General features: G+C 47.4%; 1 protein-coding gene across 1 annotated transcript; it reads right to left on the reverse strand.

Moving 5' to 3' along the window:
- Nucleotides 1–9286: 9286 nt before the first annotated feature.
- EI90DRAFT_3134786 (uncharacterized protein) lies at nucleotides 9287–10045 on the reverse strand (the record flags this gene model as incomplete). Its single annotated transcript, XM_039064688.1, has 3 exons — nucleotides 9287–9298; nucleotides 9352–9852; nucleotides 9917–10045. 3 exons carry the CDS (start codon nucleotides 10043–10045, stop codon nucleotides 9287–9289), a joined length of 642 nt encoding a protein of 213 aa, XP_038909037.1.
- Nucleotides 10046–27737: the final 17692 nt, after the last annotated feature.

The raw sequence follows: 27737 nt of genomic DNA on the forward strand, positions 1-27737 counted from the left end.
CAATCGGAAGATCCTGAATCAATTAGAGCAGGAAAAACAAAAGAGGGATCACAGTTGGTAGGAGAAAATGAGGGTGGACCATTAGCGGAAAACATCTTTGAACGGGGGATAGAGGCCCCGGAATTGGAAAACAAAGGAGAGCCGGGGGTATTCCCCCTTGAAGCGGGAAATCGACCATCACAGGAACCGAAAGAAACAGAGAAAAAAAGAGAATTGGGGTCAGATAGGGTGGACACGTTCAAGTGTACCTCCCTCTTCACACGAAGGGGTTGAGTACAACCCTCCGATTGTGCAGCGTCCAGAGGGTTGCCAGTTAGTTTTTTGCATCAGACGATGAGTCTGACTCCGGCTCTGGTGTTGTGGCCGGTTCTGGGGTGGCAACTTTGGCCGCTCTGGCCTTGGATGCACTCGACCCGGCCTTGTAACAATCTTTAGCTACGTGTCCCGGCTTACTACAGAACATGCATAGGTTATTGTCGAAGCACCGTTGACACTCTTCTTTGGTCAGCCTGCCATCCTTCCCGAGTTTTGCGGCATGGTCAGACTTTGGCTTACCGTTGGATGCTTGTCCTTTGGTTTGTTGTTAGTGGATGTGGAGGGTGTGGCGGGGGAAGGTGCGGCGGATTGGTGGGATTTGGTGGGGTGCGGTTTTTGGGAGCCTTTATCATGGGTGTCGGAGGCAGGTTTATTGCGCTGATCGGTCTGGGTCTTTTGTTCCCAGTAGCGCATATTGATTTCATTGGCGAGGTCCCGTAGGTCGTATAATGACATTGGCTTACCAAACCGAGTGATTTCATCCTTGATGCGATTGGGCAGACCACAGTAGAACAGGGTGTGGAGGGCTCCTTCATCCCAGTTGTCCAACTTACCCGCATAGCGGTTGAACTCGGTAATGTACTTCCCGATGGTCTGTCCATCCTTCATTGTTAGGTTGAACAAACACTCTTCAGCCTCGCCAACAGGGTCGTGCAGGCCGAAGTTACGTTCGGGTTCTCCCACAAACCTTGTCCAATCATTCATCCACTGTGGTTCTCAACTGGGGCAGTGGCCGCGAAGGATATCGGGCTCAAACCAGTCCAGTGCCACCCCCTTCAAGTAAGAGACGGCAAACAGGACTTTGTCAGCCTCGGTTGGGAATGCTTGGGTGCGGGTCATAAAATTTACTTTGCATTGGACAATGTAGGGAAAGTTCCGAGGACATCATCAACAACTAAAGAATGACCCTCACATGCATGGACACTTGACCCTTGTATGATAGCAAGTTGGAATGGGAGGAAAGAGTAATTGAAGGAGTTAATCAAGGTTGTGTGTATCACTTGGATTCGACACCATGTTGAAGGTCATGTGACAAGTTAAACACTTTAACTGGTAAGGTGACCACACTTCAGCCTCAGTCTTGGCACAAGTTTCCCTGTGCATGGTGTAACGGGTCTATCGCACTAGACTCGCAACAGGAAAGAGGGGGGATAAGGATCTCACTACAAGTCAGGTCTTGATGGGTATATTGGTCCTATCGAGTATGGTGCTGATGCTCTCTAGCTACTGTACAGCGGGTCCCGGAAGAGTCCGATAAAACAAATAAGGAAAGAGCATCACATGACGATAAGGAAGTGGAAACATCGGGCTCTAGCCACCGGAAATGGAATCAGAAAGACAAGGAAAAATAGGAAAGTGTGTAAGGAGTGTGAGGGGATATAGGCTACATGTGATGGATGTGAGGTGCTTGCTGAGGGTAGTAGAATCACGGGATTTGGCTCATTTATGGTACGCTGGCAAATCCCCATGACAACGGACATTCACCAGATGTTCCCATGGCTGTGGAATGAGGGGGATCCGACATGCATTACATTTTTATGACATTTTTTTGGACTGTTTATGTTAAAACATACTTTGAAGAACATTTCCTCACATTCTTACACTATATGGATTATATGAACCTATGAACAACCTAGAAATATTTTCTAGACAGAACTATATGACACCCTGACTGAGTCATTTCTGATGGAGTCATTTCCAGCTGAGTCATTTTTGACCAAGTCACTTTGGTTGAGTCATAATATGGTTGAGTCATTTCTTGAAAATAGAAATGCACAGCCTGAAACCAATTCAGACTGAGTCATACACAGCCCCATCACATCTAACCAAGTCATTTTGGTTGAGTCATATCTGACTAAGTCATCTGGGCAAGTCATTAGGACTTTCTAGAACAAAAGCTTGTAAATACTCTATTGCATGTAAATAGTGCAAAGCGTGGGAAAGAAAGGTCTTGAAAGGTATAAAAGGACCATGATTTCGCTCACTTTGCAGCCCCTTGTCAGAGACCAGATTCGAGACGAAGGAATGTCTCCATAACGGAGGGCTTCGGCCTCAGTGACTTCTGCCAAGAGCGCTGTGCCTAGTGACACGTCCGTGCCCTAACTTACTGACTGGCAATTAGAACCTAGGGGGGTAACTCTAGTTGATTTTTCTACTGGGGCGTAACCTATGTACAAGTGGGATATATGTATGGTTACAGCGGAGGCGGTTCCGCAATTGGCGGAGCCGAACGGAGCGGAGCTAACGGGGTTTAAACATTAGCCGACTGAATATTACCGACGAGTCGGTTCACGGGGTTAGCGGAAAGGCAGGCGATAACCCAGAAACGGAAAGGAGGGATAGGCCCAAAGGTGGGCTCTGCAGGGCAGGCGAGTGTATTGCCCAGCGGAGGCGGGGGTGCGCTAGCGGACGTCGGAGCTGTCTGGAAGTCTTCGGGGCTCCGTACTTAGGGAGGCATAGGTAATAAATTGAAATGAGGGGGTGGTGACCATTGAGGGGCGCCGAGAGGATTGCGGAATATGGGGGCTCTGAGGTTAGTGAGGGAGGAGCGGAGTTGGAACGGAGGGATCGGAGGGACCGGGAGTCGATGGCCGGGGATGGATATGACACCCCTCAAAGAAGTAAGAAAATAGAGTAATATTTCTCTCAAGCACTTCTGGTTCTCACTCCAGTGCGAAAAAGTGATAAGACAGTTAAGTTTGCCACTGTACAAAAGGCAACAACAGTGTGATAAGTGAGATAGGAGATTTATAGGCGTCTAAGTAAGACACTTAGAAGCAGTTTGTTACTACTGAACAAAAAGTGACAGTGTGAAGGGAGAAAATAGTAGTATCTCTCCACACATAGGAGTAATCACTTCCTAAACTAAAAAGTGGTAGAATTAGGTGAATTCTGACTGAGAGCTGAACAGACCAGAGTCGGCTCAGACAGACAGGATTATTTGAACAGCTCCACAGGGTGTTTGATTGTTTGATTTTTCTATAGCACACTAAACTGTTGAAAAAGCAACCAAAACACTAACACAGCACTGTACTCAACAGGTACACTCCCCCACAACCAGGAACAGGGAAAACTGCACTCTCAGTTCTGCTCCTTCAACGAAGAATGTATGAAGTTTGTTACGGTCAGAGCTGTCAAATGGTTCGGGTTCACGGACCTTCTTACAGGCCGGTTCGGGTCGAGGCAGTGGTGGAGGAGCTGGGGGTGGTGCCAGCGGCAGGATCATCTGGTGGATGTCGTGAGTGGTTCGAGGAAGATTGCTGATTGCCTTGGTGAGTATGAAGGCCATACATCCCTTTGGCAGGGCTTGCTCAGCTTGGTCACTATTGATTTCTTTGATCTCCTCATCGACAGTAACCGGCAGATTGGTGGGTAACTCCTCTCATGGTGCTGGCTCAGGCTCTGGTTCGGGTTCTGGCACTGGCTCGATTGGTATCTGGGCCGTTAACTCGGCCTCATTACCAAGTGAATCGCTGTCAACTTCGCTTGGTGTTCGTTGCCAGTGGTATCGATGGCATTTCACCGGCATTGAGGACCGTAAGTCTGCCTGGTCTGCCGTGAAACTCTCGAATAAAGGTTTGTCTGGCTCTTCCCTATCAAATAGTACGCATGAGGTATACTGCATGTATGGTGATGCAGAAGTACCAGCCACTGGTGGGCAGGTCTGAGAACAGGTTCTGGGTTTGCAAGACATTGTTTAACGTCAAGAGTGCATCAGCAAACCTGGTACGGACCTCTCAGAGCTCTCAGAGCTCTATGAGCAAATTGAGTCTTTTGCTGTGCACCCTCTACACATAGAGTCAAGAAAATGAAATATATATATGATTTTGCTCTCATAAGGTTGCAGAAGTGCAAAGATAATATGGATATCCATTTTTGGAAATGCATGTAAAATAGCCATCATCATCACTCGAAAAGGTCTATGAGCTCTATGAGCTCATAGAGCTTTGTGTTTTTTTTTACTAATGAATGGTCTTCATGTCTCCATGGAATCTGCTGAGTTATCTTGGCACCAGTAGTGCAATGGTAATATGGATATATGTTTCTGTAAATGTGTGGAAAAATAGCCATCTTCATCACTCCAAAGGCTCTATGAGCTCTATGATCTCAGCAGGCTCATAGACCTCATAGACCTTTTGTGTTTACTGATGTATCCATGGAATATGCTGAGATACAGCACCTTGTTTATTGCTATTTGCAAAATTTGAGGAAAACTCCAAAATTCAAAACTTTGCACTTTATCTTTCATCTCATTTCTTGCTCAAAACTCATCCAATTTTGATGATTCTATCTATGTGCATTGGAAAGCACTTAAGTGTGGCAATGTAACCATGCATGTTATGTAGGGTATAAATCAGTTTTGAAAAGTGTCCCAAAAAGAGTAAATTTAAAATAAAGCAAACAGAAAGCTGATGTATCCTTCAGATATCATCCATACATCCATACCAAGCCTTTTGAATTGTCAAAATTGGGTGAGTTTTGGGTGAGAAAGGAGATGAAATATATAGTGTAAATTTTTGGATTTTAGAGTTTGCCTTGAAATTTTCAGATAGCAAAATTTTTATGATAGAAAGGTGATTTCAATTTTTTAAATTATTTCTAAAGGTCTGAAATTTCTCTCCCTAACATTTCCCAAGATTTCTGAATTTTCCCTAATTTTCCCTGATTTTTTAGAAATTTTCCTTTTCTCAATTTTTTTTGAAAGTCCCCCATTTCTCCCTGAATTTTCTGAATTTTCCTTAATTTTCCCTGACTTTTTTTCAAGTTTTTAGAAACCCCCCAGTTCCCCCTCATTTTCCTCCCATATCCCCCTTCATCCCCCCCCCAATTCCCTCTGCAATTCTCCCCCCATCCCCCCCTTCAATTTTCCCCTCATTCCCCCCCCTAATTCCTCCTTAATTTTCTCCTCATTTCCCCCTCATTCTCCCCTCCAAATTTCACCCATTCCCCCCTCATTTCCCCCCATTTCCTCCCTCATTTTCCCCCTCATTCTCCCCCCTCAATTCCCTCCTCAATTCCCCCCCATCCCCCTCTTCAATTGTCCCCTCATTTCCCCCTCATTGCCCCCTCCAAATGTCACCCCATTCCCCCCCTCCATTTTCCCCTCATTTTCCCCCTCATTCCCCCCCTCATCCCCCCCTCCAAATTTCCCCATTTCCCCCCTCATTTTCTCCCTCATCCCCCCCCCAATTCCCCCCTCATTTTCCCCCTCATTCTCCCCCTCATTCTCCCCCCCATTTTCCCCTAAGTAATTTCGGATTAACCCTATTTATAACCCTAAATTCAGTGTATATATCAATTGGGTTGTGTGCCCTTGGTGTGCAGTGCCACATGAGGGGTTGCAAGTTAAGTAGACTGTTGTCCAGTTGACCCTAGGGTAGGAACTTGACTGTGGCCAGTCACATGATACTGTAGTCAAGCTTTTTATTTTTTTGAATTTTTGCGAATTAAACATGGGCTCAGGGTGCTCATAGAGCTAATAGTCCTCTGTGGGCAAATATATCTCTATGAGCTCTCAGAGCTTTGAGCTACTTTCCCAAGCTCTCAGAGAGGGGGACCTGCAATTTTCAAAGTTCATAGCTCTGAGAGCTCTATGAGCTCTCATACCTCCTGGTTCAGTTTGCTGATGTGAGGGGTGTTCGAAAATACTGTCAGGGCATGGGAAAACATTACCATGACTCGCCGTCGGCGACCGTTAAGGTCCACTACCCTGGCGTAACAGCCTGTTAAGGGCAGGGGTGACAATCATGGTGAAGCAGGGTTTCGGCTTCAACGACTCGTTCGTGAGCGTTGCACCTCGTACTTGATGCAGTGTCAGGGCACACCTGCCTGACCCTGCACCGCGCCCCACGCCGTACTGTTCTACTCCGCGACCCCCGCTATCAGCCCCATCCTGTCAGGGACTCGTCCGGGGTCGAGGGGGTCCGGGTATAACGTCCGGGACCGAGAGCCTGGCGGGGGGCGGATCGGGCGTGCGTACTGACAGGCCCGATGTGGGACAGCGGTCCCTGGCCACTTAGACTGAAGTGGAAAGTTGTTATTATTATTAAAGGAGAAATATTGTACTACTTACCTGAAGTGGAAAGTTGAGAAGAAGGCTACTTCTTCGGTTCCCACTTCAGGTTCGTTTATATACATGCGGCTTGGATCACATGACGGGTGCCACATCACCCTCGCACACAGCCGTAACCACCCGGGTGTCTCCGTGGGAGATCCCAAGGGTATCCGGTGCAGGCGCGCGTGCTGGGCACAGCGGGAAGTCGCCCGAGGTGCCCGGGCCGGGTACATGGTGGGCGCGCTGCAGATGGGTCAGTTGTACATTGATACAGAGAAAGTCGTCCGTGTAGAATAAAGAGAGAATAAAGGAGAAGTAAGATAAGGAGAAACTGAGGAGGGGAGGATGAGGGGGAAGAAGGGAAAGGGGGAGGAGGTAAGGAGGGGTGGACCGGCAGGGTACCGGGTCAGGTTGGGCCGGGTGGAGCCGGGTCAGGCGGGTGTGCCCTGACACATCCCTCCTTCCTCACTTTTCCCCTTTCTCTCCATTTCTATTCTACGGTCGATTTCCCTTTTCTCCATGTACCACTACATACCTAACCCCGCTTCCCTGATCGCCGCATGCGCTGCGCACACTCCTGCCTACTGAACGGCCGCCTCCGGGATCTCCTGCGGAGACACCTGGGGAGGTGCAGCTGTGCGCGGAGATGATGTGGCCTCCTCCACGTGACCCTGACTGCATGTATATAATAGCGCCTGGGGTAGGAACAGAAGAAGCAGCCTTCTTCTCAACTTCCCACTTCAGGTAAGTACCATAGCTTTTCCCTTTTAATGATAACTCAACTTCCCACTTCAGCCTAAGTGGTCGGGGACACTCACCCCGCGACGGGATCGCCGCTACGCACAGCCGCTATCCGTCCCACCGAGTCCCGCACGCAGGGACCTCACCGCTTTCGGAGCTGTCCCTGACATGCGGCCCCGATATTTCAGAGGGCAGAGGGTGCGACTGGGTCAGACAGGGAGTGCAGGGGGTAACCCTAGTTGATTTTCGAAGAGGTAGTGTACAACCGGTATTTAAGTGTAACGGAATGAATAGAAATAAGTCACCAGATCTCACAGAGATTGCAGGCAGGCTTAAGAAGGAACAAAAACAAACAAAGAGCGTGGGAGAAGGACGGCTGTGCACGGCCATCAAGAAAACAAATGTGATAAGGAATGACTCATAGGCCCGTGACGGGCCATGGAACAGGTAGCAGTAATGGGGAGGGGTGACTTGTGGGGACAACTCCGTGTACTGCAAAAAGTCGGATTCTGCGGAATCTGGCTGCAAACACCCACTACATACCTGCCGACGCTCCCGATGCTTATTCTATTACTATCTAACACTCCTGACACTCACTCCTTATTTTTCCATATTTTCCCCATCATTCCTGACCAAATTCCCACGCCCAACCACGCCGCCAATTTCACCCCCTCTCCAGATCTCCATAACCACACATACAACCCAGCCGTTTTTCTACCCAATAGTGATGCTCTACCATCCTTCTTCACCCCCGGAGCATTTCCCAGAATGGCAATCCCATACCCAGATGGTTCAGCATGGAGTAGACTTTCATGTGGTCTTGACAGCACCTGTCAATGGCCACATCTCAAGAACTACTGCACCAAATGGGACGAATAAGGGCTCGTTGGAAAGCTGGAGACGAGGAGATTGCTGACGGGAGGATAGGCGGGCGCTGTGGCGAAGCGTTGCGGAGTTAACTTTTACAATTCCCATTTCGGACCCGTTATCATATATTCCCCATTCATTCATATTTCTTTTATTGTTTCTTTGTTCCTAATTGGATATTCATTATTTACGGTTGCCTAACGGCCCGTTTACATTCCCCCATTCCATTCATTCCATTTCCAACTCATATAAAATAGATAATAGCTTGTACATAACAAGTTAGTATTGAAAAGGACCACCTTAGACAACAAGCAATGGCACAGTGCTCCACCTGAGTTGCTGAGGCCAAGGTCCCTCCACTCCTGAGTCCCTTCTCCACTTCCGGACAACTCCACCCATTCATTTAACAGCTATCATTGAAGACCATTTCCAGAAAGGGTTGGAGTTGTTGCAACATGGCACAATGCAGGGTTCAATTAATTCCTGTGAGTCGGAATCGATGGATGACATGCACAAAATTGATGCAGCTGATCTGGGGGCTTAATTAACAATGTCCTGGGCAGGAGATTGATCAAGTGGAAGAATTTTCCTTGTTTGGACAATGGATCTCTAATTGGGCACAAAAGTATTTTATTTGTCTATAGGTGGTGTGCATGCAACTTACTAGTATGACCACTCTGGTGACAATTCTTGCATGGTTCAGGGCAGGTTCAAGCTAATCCAGACACTGTCATATCCATCCCTGGCCATCGACTTCCGATCCCTCCAATCCCTCCGATTACTCCCACTCCTTCTCCACTAACCTTGGAGCTCCTGTATTCCGCAATCCCCTCGGTACCCCTCGATGGTCACCACCCCCTCCTTTCAATTTATTACCTATGCCTCCCTAAGTATGGAGCCCCGAAGGCTCCCAGACAGCTCCGACGTCCGCTAGCACACTCCTGCCTCTGCTGGGCAATACACTTGCTTGCCCTGCAAGCTCACCTTCGGGCCTATCCCTCCTTTCCGTTTCTGGGTTATCGCCTGCCTTTCCGCTAACCCTGTAACCTGACTCGTTGGTAATATTCAATCGGCTAATGTCTAAACCCCGTTAGCTCCGCTCTGCCATTTGCGGACCCGCCCTCGCTGTAACTATATATACTACACTTGTACATAGGTTACACTCCAGTAATAAAACGACTAGAGTTTACCCTCTTCAGTTCTGGTGGCCAGTTAGTAAGTTAGGGCACAGACGTGTTTACTAGGCACAGCGCTCCTGGCATAAGTCGCTGAGGCCGAAGCCCTCCGTCACGGAGACACTCTTTCGTCTCAACCCGGTCTCTGACAGACACATCAGTTGAAAAAAATACTATAGCTTGTCACAGTAAACTCACCATTGTGGCCATGTTCTTGCAGTTGCCACATTTTTTCATGCAAGGCTGAACCACAGTATTGCTTTGTGCTGGGGTGGATGGCTGAGCAGATGGGGGCACTGCTGGTGGGAAAATCTGGTGAATCATTGGCAACAGCTCTGATGCGTAGTAGCCACGTTCTTCCCAATCAATGAGCTGTATGAAATCTTGTTGATTCAAAAGTTTGTTGCAATTCATGAGATAGATAATATTGTCAATGATTGGGTTGCCAAGTACAATCCAGTCCCCTATCCAAATACTGTTGTGCCAATCAGGATAGTGCTGAGAAAACTCTGCTTTTCTCCAGTCGTGGAGTGCTTTGCCAAGCTGAGAGGAATGATTCATGTCCTTCTTGTAGCTGTCATATCCATACAACTCCGGACCTCCACTCCTGATTCTGGACCTCCATCTCCTCCTCCAGAACTCCACATCCTTCGCCTCCTCCTCCCCCTGTTGGTTGTTGAGAGCCCACTCTACCTCTAGCTCCAACACAACGTCCAACACTACCTCTGATCCGACTCCGGTTTACTCCGGGTCTGATCCCAACCTTGTATCTTCCAGACCAGAGCTTGTGATGCTCCACCTCCGGCTCCGGACTCCTGTACCGGAACCCCATCACACCTCCACCTCCAGAACTCCAGTCACATCTCCACCTCCGGACTTTGACCTCCTCCATCTTATCTCCTTGTATTCCTTATTACATTTCATTTATTACATCTAGCCAGTATTCCGGACTTTGACTTCTGACTCTGGACCCTGCAGTCTCTACTGTATGGTGTCATTTAATCCTCTTGTTGCCTCTTCCTTATTTAGACAGCTGCTTCCTTTCCATATTAGTCAGCTGTCATTCCCCACAACCCCCTCCACTCCTTCCCCTCTTGGCCTTGCCCTTTTGGGAAGCACCATAGAGTTCCAACCCTTGACCCTTGGGGTTGTTCCCTCATCCAGTCCCCCTTTGTCCTCCTTCCAGTCCCCTTTGTCCTCCTTCCAGTTCCCTTTGTCCTCCTTCCAGTTCCCTTTGTCCTCTGACTCCACTCCTGTATTATATATATACTCTGTACTTAGTTTCCTATACCCCCAGTCTGAAATCGACAACAAGAATAATGACTGGATTGTCCCCCAAAGAGACTCCCCCTGCTAACCTGAAGTCAAGGACCACCTTAGACAACAAGCAGTGACACAGCACTCCACTTGAGTTGCTGAGGCCAAGGTCCCTCCACTCCTGAGTCCCTTCTCTGCTTCCAGACAACTTTGCCCGTTCATCCTCTAACAGTAGCCAGGTTTTGCATGTTGAGGTAACCACTTAATAGGTTGCTCTACAAGTTTGTGACCAAACATTGAAGCAGTGAGACCAGGGTTGTGAAGATCACAGCCTGAGAGGGGCTTGTGCAAGTTGCAATGGTTACAGCAGTAGTGGGGTGTTGCTGACATAAGACACGGGGATGAGCTGCTGTGCAGGCACATGTCAGGTATCAATACATACATTACCAAAGTGAGCGTTGAAGGAGAGAACGAAGGAAGGTCAGTTGGGAGGTTCAAACGAGACCACCACCAAGCTGTTCCCTGGTTCTTTAGTTAGGATGGGGAAATGTACTAGTAATATTTGTTGTAATTATAGTACCAATCCAAGTGTTTTGGCTAATTCTATCTTTATGGGTTAGTCTAAAAGTTTCTGGGAATTGACTTACAGATAAACTGAGCCCTGCAGAGCTGTTCTTTTATTGAAATTTCTTAATTTGTCTAGGTGTAATTCTGTGTAGCGTTGTTTAATTTGGAATTTAACTTGAATTAAATCTTCCACTTGGTGAAGTTTCAAAGATTCTACTCAGTTAATGGATTTGGATTGTGTCTGGAGTGTCCCTTGAGTTTGTTTTATTTTTGTCTTATTTTATTGCTTGTTTTAACAGCAGCAAAATAACTGTTTTGTGTTTACACTTTGTAATCTGGAGTGTTAACCAGCTCTCCTGTTGAAATATCTACTTAATATTTCCCTCCTTAATTGCTGCCTTTTACTACAGTGGCAATTGTAACTGTATATCACTTTTTCGCGCTGGAGTGACAACCAGAAATGCTTGAGAAAAATAATACTCTATTTTCTTACTTCTTTGAGGGGGGCGAAAAGTCGCAGAAAGGGTCTCCCTTTTATACTCCTTGGGTTGCCTTCCTTTTTCATGCTCTACCTCGTATTTACAGGATTTATTTACAGTGTATTTTTCTCAAACTGAATAAAAAATGAAATTTTCACGCTATAGTTCTACTGTGCTCTGCTGTGCTGAACTGTGGCTCTAGTGCGGTCAGACTGCACCTAGAATCTTTATTGTCCTTCCTCGCCTAAACTATTTTAATGGTTAATTAGAACCTGACTGCACTGCATTTGTTGCAGTTTCCTATTTCAAATTCCTCATATTTACCATTAAATTCGCTATGACTCGGTGATTCTGAATTCAAACTTCGCATTACTATGCATACAGCTGCACTGAGACCTTCAGCTGATTTATTCCATTTTTATCCAGCGACATTTAGTTAAAATGAGACTTGAAATGGTAAATGAGTGAATTATTCAGGTTTAGAACCAAAAGAAAAAGTTGCTAGTAGTCAAGAATTACTCAAACGAATGTATTATAGCTCTCCACTTCATTAGAATATCGTTCCCTAAAATTCCTGCCATGGTCCATCATAGTTTAGTGGTTTTCGTGGATTTCGTTCATCTCCCCTGATTCCCCTTTGTATTATCACATCCTAGTCCTCCATATGTATTGTTCGTTGTTATAGTAGGTCGTCCTCGAAGATATCATATTTTTATGTATTTTATTTAGGCCTCTGGACCTCTTGAAGCTGTCTTCCTGCGTGTTTTCAGGTTTCTAACTTCATGTCCTTGTATCTCATTCATTTCTGGATGGTTTTTCACGTTCTTGGTATCATAAATTTTCATTTATTCCCACCTTTCCAATGGTACTAAGGTTGTGTTCTATTTCTTGGTATTCATCGAGTTAGCAAAAGTTCACACGCACATTTGGTAATCATGTGCATCGTTCCCATAGTCATTCATATGCGGGTGCCGTTTCTGTTTAATTGTTTGGGATTTATGGTATGCGTGGGTGTTTGTATCCTTCATATGGGCTTCCATGATTTATTTCAGATTTTTCCCTCATGATCTAAGGTTTTTTTGCACTTTCTGTGCTTTGTTTTGACTGGGCTCTTCCTTATTTGGATGGAAATTGGTCTTTGCGATCTGCCGAAGTGCGGATCTCGGTTCTGACAGCCGGTTCCCTTCACATTGCCACCCTCACATGTCATTAAACATGATGCGGATTTCTATATTCCCATCATTGGTATAACTTCACAATGGCTGGACCGTTTGGGCTGAAAATTTGCATAACTACAGTTCCCTATTTTTCATAATTTCCGTGTAAATTTAGTTGTATGTTTTAATTATGGATCCTACGTAAACATTGTCTTTTCCCTGAGCCCGGACTTTTGATGTTGCTATTCCCATTATTGGATATCTCATTAATGTGTGATCCTTTTATTATGAAAATTTGGGTGGATTAAGATTAGATCCTTTCCTTTCTAATGGGCTATCAAGCTCGTCTCGGTCGTTACTGCTTGTTCTTCGTGCTTGTCTTTTAAACGTTGTCCTTGTTTTCTGGGAGTTTTAGTCATATCTCCGTTGTTTATGGGTAGTTTTCCCTGTAATTACTTTCATTGGGTCCGTTTGGAGAACATCTACATTTCCTATTATAAACACGACTTTGAATTTTGCATTAGTTCCTAAGGAATCCTTGTTCCATGGTACTTCCATCCTTGGCTACATGTGCAGATGTGGGAAAGTAGTTTCCGTGGAGGTTCTCTGATTGTTTTTATAGTCAAATCTTGGTCGATTGTCCTAATTCTTTGTTTAATATTTGCTATAAATTCCCCTGAAAATTCCGTCTTGTTGATGCTAAGCTTGAAGTATTTTTGCTAATTTTCTTTCTTTCAATTTATCACGTGTAGTCATAATAATTTGTAAGAATTCGTTAAAATTCAGGTCCTCATATCTACTTGTCATATGGGGTTTTGTGATTTATCTGGCATATTTCCATAATGGGTTTCCATAGTGTGACTGTTATTTCTCCTACAGTGTCAAGGACTTTCCTCCGGCACCCATGGCAAGGGTTGTCTTTTGGAAGCCAGTGGGCATTAATGAAAGCATCCAACCCAGGGTCAATGTTCTCTTGGTCCCCAGGATTTCTTTGATGAATTTTCTTTTTTGATTCCTTTGATGGCCTCATTGTAATGTGCTCCACTGCCTGCTGGTTGCACAGGTCATCATTCTGGCCTATGTTTGTCCAGTAACTTGTGAAAAGTGATAGATGCTCCATGGGCTCCATGGAATTTCATGAAAATTCATGGGATTCCATGGGATTTGTTGAAATTTCATGGATTTTCATGGAGTTCCATGGATTTTCTGACAAATTACATGACTTTTACAGCCTCCCATGGGTGTTCATGGAATCCCATGGATGCTCATGAACTCCCAAAGGCCATTTATGTACATAACAGCTTCTATGTGCTTGTTATTTTGCTCTGTTACAAGGATTTGACACTCAATGCTGCCACAGTGATGTGCAGATGGTCAAAGCAGAGGGGGGGGTTTCCATTGTTCAATCAAGTGTGAAGCAAATATTGCCATAATTAATGATGAAAGTTACTGAAGACAGGTAGCATTGACATGTCTATATTTACCAATATTATTTACATAAATTTTGCTGTGATCAAAACTGATGGAGATGTATGCATGTTTTTCTCTGGGCTCCTCACATGTATGATGCACTTGTGATTGTTGTATTCCCCACCCTTAACCTTAATCCCCTCATTAATAATATATGTAGCCTCATTATGGCATGTACTGATGTACTGGGAGTGTGAGGCTACACCAGTGCTTAAACAAGCACACCAACATATTCAGTGGACACTTGCAGTTGTGGCACAAAAATCAAAGTTCATATTTATTATTATTATAGAAATGCAATTTTCCCATTTTAGCCTCTTATGGGCTCTGTGGAGTACAGTATCCCATGCCATGTAAATAGTTAGTATCCAACAACTATCATCACACAAAACCTGACCCAACCATGTTATTGTAAACCCAGCTCTCACAACCTCTGCCACATTATCTGTAGAATCATCCCTATGCTGACCCCCTATGCTGCACCCAAAACCTATGGAAATTGACCAATTCAGCCCCACAGTTCTAACATTTATACAGACTCCTGTTGTCAAAGACTGGATTCAAAAGGGAGGTATGACTCAAGCCAGGAGCACTGTGCCCAGTAGCATGTTGGGGCCCTAATTTGCAGATACATGGGAAGTCTAGGCAGAGGGCCCATAAATGGCAGGGACCAGGCGGAGTTGACATAACAGGGTAAAGGGTTAGTCAACTGAATATGCAACTTGGGTTACAGGTTTAACAGACAACAACCCAAAAGGAGAATGGAGAGGTGGTCCAAAGGCAGACTTGCAGGGCAGGCAACTAAATGGCCCAATGGAGTCAGGGGTGTCCTTGTGGACATCAGAGCTGTTTGGGGTTCTGTACTTAAGGAGGTGTAAGTAATATATGGAAATGGGGGGGTGGTGACCATGGGGGGCTCTGAGGGGAAGATGGAATTTGGGGGCTCTGAGGTTGGTATGAGCAGTGGAGCAGTGGTAATCAGGGATGGCTGGAGGTGACAGAAGGTGGTGGCAGAGGATGAATATGACACCTGTGAAGACATATGTATAAAGACTTTGGTTGGGTCCCCATGGGTCCCTATATCTTATGGAGTCCTGCAATTTCAACTGATATTTCACTTGCTATAGTATTGTCAGGGCACCTCACCTGACCATACAACCCTGAAATCCCTCCCCCCAATCTCTCCCCATTTCTCCCTATTTTTCCATGTGTCTTTACAACCAGGAGCCCACATACAGACCCATGTGACACCCTTTCCAAGCTGTGGGAATGCACCTGGCATCTGCCTGCAGTCACACTATAAACTGGCACAGTCCACTTCCTTTTATGGTACCTCAGCAGGGATAGGCAAACTCACCCTTCTTCTCAACTCACTCCCCACTAAGCTCCCTCAGTGAGTTTGAGGAACTACAGGCAGGATCTAGTGCCCCACTGCCCAGAACACTGCACACACCCAACTCCGAGGTCAGACTGCCCCTGAATGAGGGCTGAGTCCTGACAAGTATGTTGTTGTTCATGCACTGTCATGGACTTCTGTGGACCTCCATAAACATCCATGAACATTCATGGTACCCACAGAATTTCATCATTAATTATGGCAATATTTGCTTCACACTTGATTGAACAATGGAAACCCCCCCCTCTGCTCTGACCATCTGCACATCACTGTGGCAGCATTGAGTGTCAAATCCTTGTAACAGAGCAAAATAACAAGCACATAGAAGCTGTTACATAAATGGCCTTTGGGAGTTCATGAGCATCCATGGGTGTCCATGAGTGTTAGATACAGTGGATTCAGACAACTCCAGAGTGGAATCGGAGACTTAACGTGGAAGGACCTTGGCCTCAGCAACTCATGCGGAGCGCTGTGCCATTGCTGGTTGTCCTAGGGGTCCCTAATTTTGGATCTAGCAGAGGGGAAGTCTCTTAGGGGGGAATCAAGTCGATTTCGGACTGAGGTCACAAGTTACTATGTACATTGTATATAAGGAGGGGTCCAGAATCAAAAGGAGCAAGGGTACTCCAAAAGGAGACAAAGGGAGCTGGAATGAGGAACAACACTGAGGGTCAAGGGTTTGACTCAATGGTGTTTCCCAAAGGAGGAGTGAAGGGCCAAGGCCCAAGGAGGAAGGAAGGAGGATGGGAGTGGGGAATGGCTAGCTGACTGAATAGAAAGGTAGCAGCAACCCAAATAGGAATGAAGGAGAATAGCAGAATTGAATGGAGCAATGCAATAGTTGCAAGGTCTGACATAAGTCCGGAAAGTCCAAACTTGGAAGTTAAACTCTGGAATATTGGCAAAGGTAATCAAATGGAATGAGCTAACCAATACAATGGGTATAAGCGGAGGTGGGGTCAAAGTCCAAGGTCGGAGCTAAGACCAGAGGTTCCAGAGACAGAGACACAAATGGGATTCCAGAGCAGAGGTCCGGAGTTGGGAGCATAGGTGTTGCGTACTCATCTGGAAGGTGTCAAGGTTGGGGTTGGACCTGGAATGTTCCGGAGTCGGACCGAAGGTGGGATAACCTCTTGGGAGTCAGCAAGGAGAAGGTGATGGGAGGGAAGTAGGGCTCTGGAGTCAGTTTTGGAGTTCCGGGAGCCTGGAGTGGAGGTCAGGATTGTATGGATATGACAATGAGCACCCATGGGTACCCATGAGAGTCCATGAATGCCCATGTGTCAGAGTCCGCACATCAGTCCACGCATAAGGATCTCCCTGGGAAACTAGTTGTTGTTAAAGCTGGGGAGCCAACCCAGCTGGCGATAAGGCCTTATATACATGAGTTCTGCAACTCATAAGAGCACAGCTACATTGGGAATACATGGTAGCCGATAGAGAAGCAACATGAGATAGGAGAATAGATCATGCAGACAAGGGGGCGATAGCGGGTAAGGGGTGACGTGATAGCGGAAATAGCGCATTGAATACAACCTGCATTCTAACTATGGCAAATCGCAGATATCGGCTTACAGGTACTCAACCTATCCAGATAGGGGACCGGGCTGGCCGGATAACCGTCCATGCCCTGACACCATGGGAGTCCATGAACATCCACAGAAGCCCATGACCACCCATGGGAGGCTGTAAAAGTCATGTAATTTGTCAGAAAATCCATGGAGCCCATGGAGCATCTATCACTTTTCACAAGTTACTGGCAATTTTGGATGATTCTGGAGTGGAATTGGAGACTTAGCAAGGAGGGACCTTGGCCTCAGTGATTCAAAGGGAGTGCTGTGCCATTGCTGGTTGTCCTGTTGGCCCTTAATTTCAGACATAGTGAGTGAAGAGTCTCTGGGGGGCATTCTAGTCAATTTTAGACCAAGGGTCCATCAAGTATGTACAAGTGTCTATATATAATGGAGAGACAGAAGCATGAGAAAACAAAGGGAGTCCGAAGTGGAACAAAGGCATCCAAACGGGAACAAAGGGGTTATGGATGCAGGACTACACTGAGGGTCAAGGGTTAGACTCTATGGTGCATCCGAAAGGAGGTAAGGAGGGTGAGGGCCCAGAGGGGCAGGAGGATGAGGGGAAGTGGGGTGGATGACTAACTGGCTAAATGGAAAGAAGCAGTAGTCCAAATAAGGATGAGGGAAAAGTGTGAAGTATACACTACAGATGGCAAAGGTGCTGAGGTAGGTCCATGAAGCTCGGAGGTAATGGAGCTTATGGAGGCAGGGTTGGAAGTCCAAGGAATATTGGTGATGGTGTTACATGAAATGAGGTCACCAATGCAATGGACTTAAGCTGAGGTGGAGTCAAAGTCTGAGGTTGTCAGAGACCGGATCTGGGATGAAGACAACATCCCTGTGGCAGAGGGCTTTGGCCTCAGCGACTAAACCAGGAGCACTGTGCCTAGTAACATGTCCATGCCCTAATTTACTGACTGACAAGGAAACTAGAAGAGGGGGAAACTCTAGTCGATTTTATCACAAGGGGTAACCTATCTACAAGTTATGTATATATAGTTACATAGGAGGTGGGCCCATAAATGGTGGGGCCAAATGGAGTGGAGCTAATGGAGTTACAGGTTGGCCAACTGAATATTACCGATGAGTTGGGTTATGGGGTTAGCAGGGTGATGGGCTATAACCCAGAAATGGAAAGGAGGGATCGGGCTGAAGGTAGACCTGCAGGGAAGGCAACTGAGTGCCTCACAGAAGTGGGGGTGTGCTTGCAGATGTTAGAGCTGTCCAGAAACCTTCAGGGTTCCTGAAGGGTTTCTTACTTGTTTTGGGGACGGTATGTTCTGTTCCCCCATTCACCTCAGGCCTCAGTTGGTCCGTCTAAGTATACGCTTTTAGTTGCTGTATATTGATGGGGTAGAAGTAAAGGCTCCTCCACCTTTTACAGCTACCCTGAGGGTTTATATACATTTGAATACATTCTTGGCACAAATAAATAGAGAAGCTTCCACAATGCTAAATTAGCATCGCGACATAGATATCAGACAACACAACATCAATTGATGTTGTGGGCAGAATATAGACATGGGCTGGGGCCTCACAGTTCTGTACTTAGGGAGGCATAGGTAATATATTGAATTGAGGGGGTGGTGACCATCAGGGGAGTCAGAGGGGATTGTGGAAACCAGAGGCTCTGAGGTTAGTGACAAAGGAGCAGAGGCAATCCAGAAGGACTGGAGGTGGTGGAGGGTGATGGCTGTGAATGGATATGACAGAGGTTGGGGACATGATGGGATCTTGGAGTGGAGGTACGAGTGGTGTCCAAGTTTGGGGTACAGGACAGAAGTGGGAGGTCGTACCTGGGTGGTGGTTGGTGGAAAAGAGTCAGAAGGTGGTGTCAGGTCTGAAGGTGGAGATTGGAGTGGACAGGGATAGGGTAGGACTCTGGAGGTGGTGGAGAGGGGGGTCTGGAAGTTGAATCAGGATTGGGTATGTACAGATATGGCAGACAGCTGGGTTACTGGTGAAATATTGTGTGTGCCCATTGAGTTAGGCATTGTGATGATTAGATCCTTGGCTGCAGGTTTGAGGTGTTTGTCACATGCATGTGCAGCCTCTATAACAATAGAGCAGTGAGTAATATCCTTTTTTGGTGGTGCCATTGGGACACAGTGATTTTTTCCCCTAAATTGCAAATCACATGTTTTGCCTGATGTATCCATCAAGATTTGATGTGCAGATTTTTTTGATGGTTGCTGTAAGAGGTTGACAACTTGAGGTTGGAGGTGGTAGGGTTGATAGGCTGGCCACAGGTACTTGGAGCATACTGTGTGCATGAATGTGACTTGTTCAACATGGGAAAATTCCATGATGTTGCTAGTGGTTACTTGGTATTTGTGATACAAATGTACTGGTAGCAGGGCATTGTGATGTGTATCAGATAGGGAATGTCAAGTGGGGCTTTTGGTGACTTGGCAAGGGAGTGACTTAGATGGTGGTGGGTGGCAACTTGGCACTTGTGTAATGAGCATGCCAGCATCACAGGTGTTGGGTGTTCATGGTATGGTCCTGGGAAACAAGACATGACAATGTTTGTCAAGTGCTAGAGGGAGAGTATCCTGGTGAGAGCCACCAGAAGAATCAGTGTAGCTGGATGTATTAGATATAATGAGGCTTATACACACACAAAAGGTGGGGTGTTACAAAGACAGCACACAAGGTTTTCATAGTTGTTGGTGAAACTGAACTGTTAGTGAATCCATAAACCTGAGTTTGGACCAGGGTTTGGTTCAGGTTCAGCCTTCTCATCCCCTTTTTGAGCCAGTTTGGGTTCAGGTTCGCAAAATTTCACCTCTGAACCAAACCTAACCAAACCACAGTACCCCAATGTACTGTGCACCAGTACAAAAGAACACCTCCTCAAAATTAATAACTCTTAAGTAATGGGAATAATGTGGAACCAAGTCATCCATAGCTGGATTGTTGTTATTGGGTATTACCTGCACTGCAGGTCACTCTGTCTGCTTTGTAATTATGTAAAACATGCCACTTTTGCTTATGTGTTGTTTCCTGCATTGTATTACTTTTGCATAATATCATCTGCCTAATCAGTGTGTTATTGATATGTTATTATTGAGTTCAATCGCTTATGTAAACCCAATTGATCATTTGACCCATTATTTCCATCCATTGTCTTTTTGTGTTTTCATGCAATCTCATCATCCTCTCATCCTCTCTTTCCAACATGCCACATGGAGTGGTTGTGAATAGAGCATCATTGACATCCCATAACAATTGTATGTTATTGTGACCTCATGCCCTCAACAATGTCACGTATGCATTGAATGGTGTGAGTCGTCCTTTCAGTGGCGTTCCAATATCTGCCCATAGGTATTCCATGGTCTGACTGAAAGGTTGCTTACTATTTTGGGGATGGTAACATTCTGTTCCCCCATTTGCCTCAGGCCTCAGATATTCCATCTAAATATAAGCTTTAATGTGTTGTATATTCAACAGGGTAGAGGTAAAAGGCTGCTGGGCCTTTACAACTGCTCTGAGGTATATATATGTAAATTACATATCCTGGCACAAATAAATAAAGAAATAACAGCATCACTATAATGGGAATTATAGCGATGCAACATAATATAAATATCACTATAATCGGAATTATAGTGAAGTAAGGTTAATCCCTTACACTGACCTTGAGCTCAATAGTCTGTAAAGGCATATGCTCCATCTGTCAAAAGAGCTTTCCTTGGATAGGTCTGATCACTATCCAGGCAACACTGTCTGGTGGAGCTTGGTATTCCGGCTCATCCGACAGTGGGTCAGAGACAGACCAGAGGTTGGGGCGGAGCTCCAAGGGTGATGGGGTGTTGAAGGGACTTGGCTTCAGTGACTCGGAATGGAGCACTGCACCCATTATGTTCTCATTGTCCCCAATGTGTCAGGGGAGCTGGTGATGGAGGAACTGAGGCCGCCAGCAGGAGGGGGCCAGAGGCCCCCCCTCACTACTTAATGATGGAGGCGCTAGCAAGGGTCAATCGTTTGTCACATGATTCTTTTTGGGTTCTATGCCAAGGCGCGTTTAGGCATGCCTATTACTCAGCTCTTGGTTTAGGATAGAGCAGCAGACGAGTAGGACACAATAGATGTCCTAGAGGAGGTTTCGATTTGAGGGCTCAAAACTTTTTATATTATAACTGGGGGTAACTATTTACTAGAGGGGTACACATGTACATATATCAGAACAATTTGGATCTGAAGGTAAACAAAGGTTACCAAGGGGAAGGAGAAGTAAATAGAAAAGAACCCACAGGACAAATGAGGAATAGGCAAAAAGCCTGAATTATGTCTGAGGTTTGTGGAGTGGGAGAATTCAAAGCCAACTGAATGGCAAGGCCTGGAACCGTCTAAGAATAAGCAGGGGACTACAGAGAAAGACATCTGGAAAGGTCCAGAGCCTGGAAGTTGTAGTCTGGAAGATTGGGGTTGTAGAAAATATCAAATGATAAAACAATAAAGGTTATCAAGACTGGAGGTATGGTAGGAATGGGGAGGTACTGGAGGTAAGGAGGTACCAGAGGTGATGGAGGTGTGGAGACTGGAAGTAAGAAGGAGGGTGGATAGGCAAGTTGAGGTTTATCAACAATGAGCAGGTCCATCTCCTTTGAATGAGGGGTCCAAGGAGGTGGAGGTGGGGTAGTGGAGGTCCAGAGGTGGTGCAGACATAGATGGGAGGCAGAGTGGGAGAGAGTCGAAGGAGGAGGTAGTCCTAGGGCCATTGGCATCAACTGGAGGCAGCAGAGAGAGGTTGGGAGGGCTGGTGGAGTGTCAGGGCACACACCCTGACTAGCCCGGACCCGGACCCACATCCGGACCCGCTTCCACCTGCCATGCTTCCCGCACGTGCACATGCTCCGCATGCCGCATGCTCCAGGCCCGGTTCCTACCCCTTCATGTGACTTCCAGGTATCCCCGGAAGTTTTCCTGATATGGTGGCCACTGTGGGAAGATGAGAAGTTAGCTTCCTTCTCATCTTCTTACCCACTATCATGACCCGACATATCCGTCACTTCCGTCAACACATCCTAGTGCCACTTGGCTCGTCCCACCCACTATCATCATCCATCCATCCATCCATCCACCTGTCACCCTCATCTGCACTTCCTCCCCCGCACGCATACCTTCCAACCTAGGTTGCCCGCTTCATTGATTGTCTGCCCGCCAGCCAGATGGCTTGCTAGATGGCTGGATGGCCTTTTCTCTTTTGTCCACTTGCAGACTATTGTTCCTCCTTTTGTTCCTTGCTTGCCTTTTGTTGACCAAGTTTGCCAATATTAACTATTTGTTTCTTTCTTCATTCATTAATATTGCGCTTGATCCGCCACTCCTTCCGGGCCGGTCCTATTTAGTTACTTGTGTTTATAACATGTGTAGGTTACACTGGATGTACCTCAGTTCATATATCAACTTGGATTCCCCCTCTAGACTCCTCTCCTCATCGTAAGGCTTCTGTCCGAAATTGGGACACCAATGTAAGAACGAAGCACAGCGCTCCACCCAAGTCGCTGAAGCTAAAGTCCTGCCCCTCCGACCTTACGAGCCCGGATGACTTCGCGTGCCTCATGGGTCACCCGGATACACATCTGACACGTTCCTGACACCCACAGTAGGTTGTGCCCTGGATAGGGCTGGTTACACCAGCAGGCTGTGGACCATAGGGGAGGGTCATGGGGACCCAGGAGTCATCCCCTGACATGGAGGTCATAGGAGTCATATAGGAATAGGGCAGTGTAGGAGAAATAACAGTCACCCTATGGAAACCCATTATGGAAATATGCCAGATAAATCACAAAACCCCATACGACAAGTAGATATGAGAAAATAGAAGGACCTGAATTTTAACGAATTTTGACGAGATTTTACGAATTATTACGACTACATACGCGATAAACTGAAAGAAAGGAAATTAGCAAAAATACTTCAAGCTTAGCATCAACAAGACGGAATTTTCAGGGGAATTTATAGCAAATATTAAACAAAGAATTAGGACAATTGGCCAAGATTTGACTCTAAAAACAATCAGAGAACCTCCATGGAAACTACTTTCCCACATCTGCACACCTAGCCAAGGATGGAAGTACCACAGAACAAGGATTCCTCAGGAACTAATGCAAAAGTCAAAGTCGTGTTTATAATAGGAAATGTAGATGTCCCCCAAACGGACCCAATGAAAGTAATTACAGGGAAAACTACCCATAAACGATGGAGATATGACTAAAACTCCTGCAAAACGAGGACAACGTTTAAAAAGCAAGCGCGAAGACTAACAAGTAACGACCGAGACGAGCTTGATAGCCCATTAGAAAGGAAGGGATCTAATCTTAATCCACCCAAATTTTCATAATAAAAGGATCACGCATTAATGAGATATCCAATAACGGGAATAGCGACATCAAAAGTCCGAGTTCAGGGAAAAGACGATGTTTACATAGGATCCATAATTAAAACATACAACGAAATTTACACGGAAATTATGAAAAATAGGGAACTATAGTTATGCAAATTTTCAGCCCAAACGGTCCAGCCATTGTGAAGTTATACCCATGATGGGAATATAGAAATCTGCATCATGTTTAATGACATGTGAGGGTGGCAATGCGAAGGGAACCAGCTGTCAGAACTGAGATCCGCGCTTTGGCAGATTGCGAAGACCAATCTCCATCCAAATAAGGAAGAGCCCGGTCAAAACAAAGCACGGAAAGTGCAAAACAACCTCAGATCATGAGGGAAAAATCTGAAATAAATCATGGAAGCCCATATGAAGGATACAAACACCCGCGCATACCATAAATCCTGAACAATTAAACAGAAACAGCGCCTGCATACAAATGACTATGGGAACGATGCACATGATTACCAAATGTGCGCACAAACTTTTGCTAACTCGACGAATACCAGGAAATAGAACACAACCTTAGTACCATTGGAAAGGTGGGAATAAATGAAAATTTATGATACCAAGAACGTGAGAAACCATCCAGAAATGAATGAGATACAAGGACATGAAGTTAGAAACCTGATAATGCGTGGGAAGACAGCTTCAAGAGGTCCAGAGCCCTAAATAAGGTACATGAAAATATGATATCTTCGAGGACGACCTACTATAACAACAAACAATACATATGGAGGATTAGGATGTGATAATACAAAGGGGAATCAGGGAAGATGAATGAAATCCATGAAAACCACTAAACTATGACGGTGTCAGGGCACACCCGCCTGACCCAGCCCCACCTAACCTGGTGCCCCACCATCCACTCCTCCCGACCTCCCCCTCTTTTCCCTTCCCTTTCTTCTTTTCTATTCTCTCTCCTCTTTATTCCTTTCTTATCACACGGACGACTTCCTTTGTATCAATGTACCATTGACCCGGCTGCAGTGTAACGCACCCGAACCCGGACACACCAGACGACCCCCCGCATACCGGACGCTCCTAGGACCTCTTACGGAGGTACCCGGACGGAGGTGGCTGTGTGCTTGGATGATGTGGCGCTTCCCACGTGGCCTTCAACCACATGTATATAAACACAGCCTAAGTGGGAACTGAGAAGCAACCTTCTTCTCACATTTCCCACTTTAGGCAAGTAGCTTACACTTCCCCTGATAATAACAATAACACATTTCCCACTTTAGTCTCAGTGGCCAGGGACCCTTGTCTGCTTCGGGCCCGTTGTTACGCGCGCCCACGTCATACCTACCGGACCCTCAGCCTCAGGTGATACACCCGGGCGCTCTCGACCCCGGGTCGGTCCCTGACAGCAGAAGAAGGTTTCAACCCCATCTCCCCCCACCTCCCCTGCCATGGTGACACAAGAACAGTATGACGACCTGCTGGCCCGGTTCCAGGAACTACAGGCCACCATGGTAGCCCAAGCCCAGGGCCTGCCCGTGCATGCACCCAGACCACCCAAAGTCGCCCCCCCCTCCCCCTTCTCGGGAGTCAGAGAGGACCTCGACCGCTTTAAGGCCGAATGCGGGATCTACCTGTCAGGGCACACCCGCCTGACCCGGGTCCACCCGGACCCACCCGGCCACACCACACCCGCTCCCCGCTGTCTATCCCCCTCCCCCCTCCTTCCTCCCTCTCCTCCCCTTTCTTTTCCCTCTTCTTTCCCCTTTCTTTATTTCATTCTTCTCATCTTCCTCTTCCTGTTTATTTCTTTCTATCTACACGGACCACCTTCCTTTGTATCGATGTACTATTGACCCATCCGGCCCACACACCCTGGACGGCTTCCCGCTGTGCCCAGCACACGCACATGCAGCGGACGCTCTCAGGATCCCCCATGGGGACACCCGGATGCCTGCGGCTGCCTCCGAGGATGATGTGGCACCCATCATGTGACTCAAGCTGCATGTACATAAATGTACCTGAAGTGGGAACCGAAGAAGTAACCTTCTTCTCACATTCTCCACTTCAGGTAAGTAGTATAGTTTTCCCCTTTAATAATAATAACACATTCTCCACTTCAGTCTGAGTGGCCAGGGACCACTGTCCCGGATCGGGCCCGCCAGTATGCATGCCCGCTCCACACCCCGCGACGGCCTCAGTGCCGGACATTACCCCCGGGCCCTCTTGACCCCGGACGCGTCCCTGACACTACCTCTACGTCCGCGCGGCCGAATTCCCCAGCACCCTCTCCCAGGTCCTCTTCATGCTTTCTTACATGAAGGGAGGGACTGCAGGAGCATGGGCAACGCAACGCACCATGGCGCTACTGAGGACAGGCTCCCCTACACCCACCATGGATGAGTTCAATGCAGAACTTGACGCCATGTTCCAAGACCCAAACCGGGCGGCTACAGCCCGGCAGAGGCTGGCTACTGTCCGACAGGGAAGTGACCCCGTGGACAGACTCATCCAGGAGTTTGAGATACTAGGACCCACTTCGCAGCTAGGTGACGTAGGGCTAGTCGACCGCTTCGAGCAGGCAATCAACTCCCGGCTCCGTGAGAGCATCTACCAGCTCCGCCCTATGCCCATCACCTGGGCCGAATGGAAGCGTGAAGCCACGCTCCTTGATAGCCAGTGGCAGCACTTCCAGAGGACGCAGCCATGCACGCCCCCACCCGGGCCCCCTCCACCTGCCCCACCCGCGACCCCTGTAACCCGTCCCAGACGAGAGACGAACCCGCACCCCAAGACCCGCCAGACCCGACGCCTGCACCTGGAAGACCTTCAAATGCTGATGAAGGGGCTGAAGGGCCAAGCGATGAAAGGACCGGAGGCAGGAGGGAAAAGACTAGACCCGGACCCAAGAGGACGCCTGGAGACCCAGCCTGTGAGGAGCGCATGCCAGCCACCCACAAGGGATAGCTCACGCGGACGCCATGATGTCCATGAGCCATCACCAGCACCGAAGCTCCATCGAGTCATTGCAAAGAAAAGGAGAAAAGGAGCACCCCGAGCCCGCAAGGATGAGGAAACCACAGAGACGGCCCCAGAGGTAGCAGTGTCCCCACCTGCTATCTACGTCCTCTCCAAATGGTCCCCGAGATCCCTCAACCTTGCTGTGAGGCTGACCTCCCTAACCTCCCTTGCCTCCGTGTCTGTATCAGCGCTCCTAGACTCAGGAGCCACCGGAAACTTCATGAGCCCTGAGTTCGTCCGGAGACACAAGCTCGAGACCACCCCGCTCCCCACACCCATCCCTGTCCGTAACATCGATGGAACCCCAAACGAGAACGGGGCCATAACCGAAGAATTAGAGGCCCTCTTGACATTCGGACGCCATACAGAGTGGGCCCGCTTCGCAGTCGCGAACCTCGGGCGACAGTCCCTCATCATAGGACACTCATGGCTGCTGCACCACAACCCGGAGGTGGACTGGGTACGGCAAAAGGTCGTCATGTCCTGCTGGCCATCCTCCTGCTGGCCACCATGAGCACAAGGTGACCAAGACCCCACGCTAGAGCCTGGAGACGGGATCTATGCTGCGATCATTCCTCCAGAGTGGGGACATGAGCTAAGAGCGACTACCACACCCTCCCAGCGGATGGCCCAAGAAGCCCAAGACCCGGAGGCAGAACCCGTATCATTCGAGGCACTGGTGCCAGAGCAATACCAGGATTTCCGGGATGTGTTCTCGAAAGAGGCCTTCAACCAACTACCCCCCCGGAAACCCTGGGACCACGCCATTGATCTAGTGCCGGACGCCAAGCTCCCCAGAGGGAAGACCTTCCCACTCTCGCGGCCAGAACAGAAGGAGCTGGACGAGTTTCTGCGAGAGAACCTGCAGAACGGACGCATCCGACTGTCCAAGTCCCCGATGGGGGCCCCAGTCTTCTTTGTTAAGAAGAAGGATGGGTCACTATGGCTAGTTCAGGACTACCGGAAACTGAACGAGATCACGGTAAAGAACTCATACCTGCTCCCGCTCATCTCTGATGTCCTGGCCCGCCTCCGCAATGCCAAGTACTTTTCAGCACTAGACTTGCGCTGGGGGTTCAACAACGTCCGAATCAAGGACGGTGATGAGTGGAAGGCCGCATTCGCAACCAACAGAGGGCTGTTCAAGCCCTTGGTAATGTTCTTCGGGCTATGCAACTCACCCGCGACCTTCCAAACCATGATGAACGACATCCTCCGGGATTTCATTGACCGAGAGGTTGTCATCTGTTACATGGATGACATCCTCATTTTCACCACTACCCTAGAGGAGCACCGGAGGGTCGTCCG

The sequence above is a fragment of the Cantharellus anzutake genome (genome assembly GCF_015039405.1).
Source record: "Cantharellus anzutake strain C23 chromosome Unknown EI90scaffold_125, whole genome shotgun sequence".
In the NCBI taxonomy this organism is placed as follows: domain Eukaryota; kingdom Fungi; phylum Basidiomycota; class Agaricomycetes; order Cantharellales; family Hydnaceae; genus Cantharellus; species Cantharellus anzutake.